The sequence below is a fragment of the Alexandromys fortis genome, unplaced genomic scaffold (assembly GCF_014885135.2).
Source record: "Alexandromys fortis isolate MF-2015 unplaced genomic scaffold, M_Fortis_MF-2015_v1.1 scaffold_335, whole genome shotgun sequence".
Lineage (NCBI taxonomy): Eukaryota > Metazoa > Chordata > Mammalia > Rodentia > Cricetidae > Alexandromys > Alexandromys fortis.
This window is the reverse complement of record NW_026068218.1, coordinates 571,697-578,376: the sequence shown is the minus strand read 5'-3', so window position 1 is coordinate 578,376 and position 6,680 is coordinate 571,697. Positions and strand designations below refer to the sequence as shown.

The window sequence follows — 6,680 nt, the reverse complement described above, 5'->3', positions numbered from 1 at the left end:
TTTTTTTACATTTGTATCATGCATTTTGCATTTCGTTTGTCTTATCACATGTCTACTCTCCTTTCTAATATTAATCTCTCTTTCACATTTGTGTATATCTATTATTGTGTATTGGTTATGACCAGGAAAATCTTTGTCCTTGGATTTAGAACTGGAGTCTGGTAGACACATTAGTAACTCAACCTAATAGCTGCTCACACACTCACAGATTCCATCAGTAGTCTTCAGATTAGTTCTGTGAGGGAAGTTATGACAAATGATTGATTATTCAAAGAGACATAATTCTAAACTGCTTTCTAAATATTTATTTTTATACCCGTAGGCAAAAACTTTTTCAACACTTAAAGAGTTTACATTTACACAGAAAGTTGATGAATAGAGACTCATGATTGCATGGGAATCTGAGAATAAGTTATAGATAAGAGCTGATGCCCTAAACAATGCTTTGTATTACTATATGGTCTAAGGCTGAAGAAACATTGTAGATGAGGGACAGAAGGAATGTAAGAGGCAGAAGGTAGAGAGAAAAGCATTAAAATTACATTTCTAAAATACAACCATTGTGCTCATGTACTGCTCCTACTGAGTTTACACAAGAGAAATCTACTAACAATTATTCATGGAGTGTTTAAGTGTTTATGGAACCATACCCTTACTTCAGAACTATAGACACAGAAAGGTTTTAATAAGCAATGATTGAACATAGAAGAAGAAAACTGACGTTAAAGAAAAATCTGAATTGCCATTGGACTTATATGACAAAAGTCCAGTTTTCCAGTCAATGCACTAATAAATGCTTTACAAAATAATTTTCCATTATATTGTAAAATTGAATCAATAATACATGGGAAAACAATTAAAAAATTATAGACTCTGGATATAGGAGGTTGATGTAGTTCTTACCTAATATAGAGGTTGCCCAGAACCACAACATTGATAAGGGTTTATTACAAGAAAGAAGAAAAGATGAACAAAAAGTACATACGTTTAGTAGAACAACTCATTTCTCCCATCTTTCGTTTGCTAGCACTAAGACTTATCTCCCACCAAGAATCTTCCCAAAGCTCTCTTCACATCTTTGTTCCTCAAACTATATATTAATGGGTTCAACAAGGGGATTACTGTGGTATAAAACACAGAGGACACCTTCTCTTCCTCCAAAGTATTACTAGAAGGTGGTTTGAAATACATGAAGGTGATAGAACCAAAAAAGATTCCCACAGCCATGAGATGAGAGCTGCAGGTTCCAAAAGCCTTGGACCGACCCTCTGATGAGCTGATGCGAAGGATGTTGGAGAAGATGAAGATATAAGAGACAATAACAGCTATGGTAGGCACCAAGGTGTTGAGTCCTGCAATAATAAATAGGAGAAGCTCGTTGAGATGTGTGCTGGTGCAGGAGAGGTTGAGGAGGGGGAGAACATCACAGAAGTAATGGCTTATGATGTGGGATTTACAAAAGCTCAGTTTCATCATAGCACTTGTGTGTGCAATGGCAGACAAAAGGCCTAGGATGAAGGAAATCAGAACTAACAGTGAACAGAGCCGAGAGGACATGATCACATTATACAGTAATGGTCTGCAGATGGCCACATAGCGATCATATGCCATGGCAGTCAGGAGGTAACCCTCAGCCACCACAAAGATTACAAAGAAAAAGAGCTGGGCCATGCACTCAGAATAAAAGATCAGATTTTTCTTCCCAAGAAAGTTCACCAACATTTTAGGTGTAATAACAGTGGAATAGCAGAGATCAACAAAGGATAAGCTGCTGAGAAAATAATACATGGGAGTATGCAGCAGTGGGCTGACTTTGATGAGCAGAATCATGCCCAAGTTCCCCACTACTGTCATAGTATAGATTCCCAGGAACAGGAGGAAGAGGGGCATCAAGAGCTCCAATTGCTGAGTTAATCCCACCAGGATAAACACTGCTGTTGCAGAATTATTTCCAGTGCTCATTTTGAAGATTTCTGTGGAACTGAAAACAAGACATTAGTTTACCATTATATGACCATAAACATGCCTGATCTCTTATACAACTAAAAATTACATTATGAAAGACCATCACTCCTCTTCCAATGAAACTAAAGCTTGAAATAGAAATTAGAAAATTGCCAAGTTATTTTTTATCTATGTTCAATGAATGTCTAATATATCTTCTTTAACTCTATAAGTTGGTTGTGATTTTAGATTACAAAACAAAATGCTTTCTTACTGATTAAGAAACATTTGCTTCTTGGGTTTAACAGCAAAATAACACAATTTGTTCTGTTTGAGACGAAAGTATTTGCTGATAGGTGATGAGGAGAAATGCCGTCTGTTTGCTCATGCACTTAATGTCGCTGCTCAAGAAGCTGAGATGGAGGACTTCTGTTGCTTTGAAGATCAGTTTTAATGGAATAGGATGTAGCATAAGCTTGGATTTTTGTATTAAATATTTCTGAAAAACAAACAAACAAAAATCAAGCTAAGTGATTCAACCACACAAAATTTCAATAAAATAAATCAAGAAATATTAAAAAGTAGACAAAATTGTAGAATACTCTAACACTGTTTCTCTGATTTCTTTTCACACAGATGTCTTCAAAATACCTACACAAAAAAGAAATGATGATTGCCCAGTCGCACTGCACTGGAAATAGATTTTATATCCAGCTGGACAGAATGTAGATATTCACATGTATAAAAAAAATGAGTTACTCCTAGAAGGAAAATGACTCTCACCAAGATACTCAAGCAACCTCTACCGGATCCCTAAGATGTTGGCAAAGGCTGCAGACATTGCATTTCCCATACTACACTCATGGGAAGCATGGCCTCCTGAGATTGAGTTGCTTACACCAAGGTTATCAAGGAGAGTTTCCTCCTGCTAGCAGTTCTCAAAATTGTCAGCTACTTTGTACCCCACTCATAAGAAAAAAGGCATCACCTATAAAACCTATAGATCATCATTATAAGAAAGGAATATTTGCTGCAGAACATGCTTATAACTCATTATTATAAACTCGATCATTCTAGTAATTGATTCCCACAGTGCTTTTGACCCAGGATCTGAACAAATAAAATCAAATGCTACATTTCTTCCCTCAAGAGGTATCAAATCCAATGGCTCCACCATTTTTCAGTGTGAAATCTTTTTCAGGTAGAATCATATAAGATGACAGTTTGTGATTTTGGAGTACAGTTTGAAAAGGCAGACGGAGTTAATGGTTAAATTCCTCCAGTCCCCACTTCTTCCTTTCCCTCTTTCATATCTCTTCCTTCCTCACACATTATGTGTTGACTCCATATGTTTTACCTGAGTTATGGCACTGAATTCTAAAACAAAAAATGGAAGGGTTATGCAAAAAATACTTAATCCCAGAGTTCTATCAAATTTAGAGAAAAATTGGTTTGGAAAAAACAGAAAAGGGAAAATAGGTATTCTTGGCTTTAGCAGAGTTTGTCAAAAGGGATATTACATATTTGGGAATGATGAAGGATTATTCTTCTGAAACACCTCTCAAAGGAAAGAACCCCTTGATGTACATGTTTGAGGTACATGTTTCACACTGTAGTCCTAAGATGATCTGAGAAGGAACAGAACAAAGCAAACAGACAGGTACTCAACATTCAGATGACTGTTTCCTTATTACTTTGACAGAGTGTGTGTGTATACTGAAACCACAAAACAGCCCATCTGGAAATAAAGTAGTTCAACTTAGTAACCTCCATATTTCCCATATCCTTTGGAAAACAAAAGTACAAATTAGGTTAAAAAGCTGACATCATAGAGAGATTCAGCATCCACAGAGGCTTAACTTCATTGCTGATCATTTTCCGTCTTTGGAGAAGTCATTGAATGAGTTTCAGTGGAAAATGAGACTGCAACAAAACTTTCTAAGAATTCCTAAGACCATCCAGAGCCAGCAACTTAAATATTCAACATTAAAAATTTAATCAACATTTCCTATACATAAAAAGTTTTGGATATGGTCAGACAATGTGGAGAGGTGAAAATATCTTAGCATGAAATGGGAACTATAGATCTGAGTATTTCTTCCTCATACTAAACTTTGACAATGATAAAAACTATATTAACTTTTTAGGTTATTTGGATTTTTCAAATTTCCTAATTTTGGAAGCTTTGAGTGTTTGGAGTAAGATCAGTAGAACCAAGCAGTATTCTGAGGGCCTGAGAGAAACTGTCACATTGAGCCATCTTTATGTCATAGGGTGAACTCTTGATAGAGCTTGTGAAACCCAGAGGAAACAAAATAGGACTGTTTGGCATTTATTCATGATCTCTCTCCTCATGGTCTGAGATTCCTGTTTCAACATTAACGAGGAAGAAGGAATTTATCTTTAGTAAGGAATGACATGTTTAGGGTTGACTTTACCCTTGTTTGCTGATTCTGGGAGATACATGTAGGCTAATGAGCATAGTACAGAGGCACTAGTACATACATCCTACAGAAGTGCTTACGGAAACCAAAAGCTTCAGTGTTGTGGAAACTCCAGGGAGGTTCTCTGTACCACATTGGCTAAATTTGGACCAGGAATTATTCCTTCATATGATTATATAAAAATAACGAGAAAGCATAACAGGAAGAGAGACAGGAAGACATTATCTGCTGAAAAGAATACTGAAACAAATACTTTGAGTAAAGCTGAGGTATTACATATGAGTGAACAAGGTTGTAATGTGAATTCTTCCTCTATCAGACTGTTGCCATAAATAAGTCTGAGCACTTACCTAGGTCCTGCACAGAAAGTGGATTTCTTAAAAATTGCTTGGTTTCTTTTTCATGTAACAGATAATTATTATGATTTTCAAAAAAATTCTTCCTGCTTTTTTACACACATTAGAGTCAAAGAGTGAATTAACATTTTTTTTTTTAGCTAGAGTGAATTATCAGTGTTTATCTAAAAGAACAAACTATCAGTGTCCTGTAACAGATCACCTCTGGTTTCCAGGCTCCATAATCATGAGTGTTGTGTGATATGAAGTTTTTAGGTGATACTTCTGGGACTTTGTTCTTATTAGGAAAAGAAAACGCTCATACTTGCACCAATTCCCTAGTGTCTCCAACATTTAAGAAGAACCAGTAAGAATGACATCAGGCTCTCGTGTTAACATCTGTCCCAAGAGTAATGAAGGCTGGGAAAGAAAGTATTATTATGTATTCACAAGTTATCTATGAAGTCAAAATTAAGTCAGATGTCAATTGCTGGTTTTTGAGTAAGAGTATATTTTATTTTCTTATACAGAAAATAATTTCTTTGGTTTGGCATTCAGTAACTCAAACAAAACAATTACTTTTATGTTTATTTGAGCAGCCTTGAGAGAGAAGCTTTGTTTATGAAGGGGAAGTAAACAAGGTCTGAGGTACTCAAGGAATCATTACCATATGACTGGGGAGAAACTTGCAGACTTTTTCCCAATCTCAAGATCAAATTCCAAGAGTTTTTGAAGATTTTTCTTCAATAACACATTAGAGATTTGCCATTCCACCATTATACACAGAATTTGTCTTATCTCATTCTCTCAAGTTTTTGTAGCTTGTGGTTGCTGTTGAGGTAAAATCTTACTGTGTAGCTCAGCACTATACTTTATTTTTTTTTTCCCAAAAGCATCCAAGTACTTGGATCACACATAAGCCTGACTGCTTTTGTTCTAGTTGTTAATTTCATTTACTGAAAATATAATTTACCATATAATATATTCTGATTAGGGTTTCTCTTCCCTCTACTCCTAACAATTGTTCCCATATACCCTCCCATCTGAATTCACATTCTGTCTCTGGAGAAGACACACAGGCTTCTAATGGATAATAAAAACATAAAATAAGATAGAAAAACATTTAACAAGACAAATTAAAGAAACAAAAGGAAAAGGACCCAAGAAAAATAACAAAAAACAGAAATAGATACAGAGGCCCACTCATTTGCATAATCAGGAATCCCATAAAAACACTAAACTGGAAAACAACATATATGCCAAAGACCTGTATACTTGTGTGTTATAAATTAAAAACAAAGTTTTAAAAAGGCCTGTCTTTTTTTTTTTTTTTTTTTTTTTTCGAGATAACCTGTCTTTTTTTTTTTTTTTTTTTTTTTTTTTTTTTTTTGATTTTGGAGACAGGATTTCTCTGTAGCTTTTTTGGTTCCTGTCCTGGAACTAACTCTTCTAGACCAGGCTGGCCTCGAACTCACAGAGATCTGCCTGCCTCTGCCTTTCGAGTGCTTGGATTAAAGGCGTGTGCCACCACCACCCAAGAAAAAGCCCTGTCTTAACATTATGAGACAAGGAATACCCGAATGTAACTGAGTTCATTTTTTGTTGGCTGTGGGAAGGGAGTGGTTTCTTTCCCCAGTGAGGCTCCCTTGCTTAAACCAAATTTCATTTGTAAGTGGTTATCAATTGAAGTTAGCTTCTGGCTTAGGTATAGGGCATGTGTCCACTTTTTCAGCACTATGATACCATCTGTTGAAAACCTCTGCGTGCCCTGTGCATGCATGTTGCCTTGGTCTCTATGAGATCCTATATGAGACAATCACGCCAATTTAGAAGGCCTCCTTATCTAAGAATTCTTTATCTCCTCTGGCTCCTTTTCACTTCAAAGAAAACTTTCCAATATGGTGTTTAATTAAGTATAAATAAATATTTTATAGATATTTTTCCTTAGGTATCTGAA

At 35.7% G+C, this 6,680-nt stretch overlaps 1 protein-coding gene across 1 annotated transcript; it reads right to left on the bottom strand.

Moving 5' to 3' along the window:
* Nucleotides 1-1,029: 1,029 nt before the first annotated feature.
* LOC126493469 (olfactory receptor 8D1-like) lies at nucleotides 1,030-1,962 on the bottom strand. Its single transcript, XM_050130485.1, has one exon. The coding sequence runs from the start codon at nucleotides 1,960-1,962 to the stop codon at nucleotides 1,030-1,032; it is 933 nt and encodes a 310-aa protein (XP_049986442.1).
* Nucleotides 1,963-6,680: the final 4,718 nt, after the last annotated feature.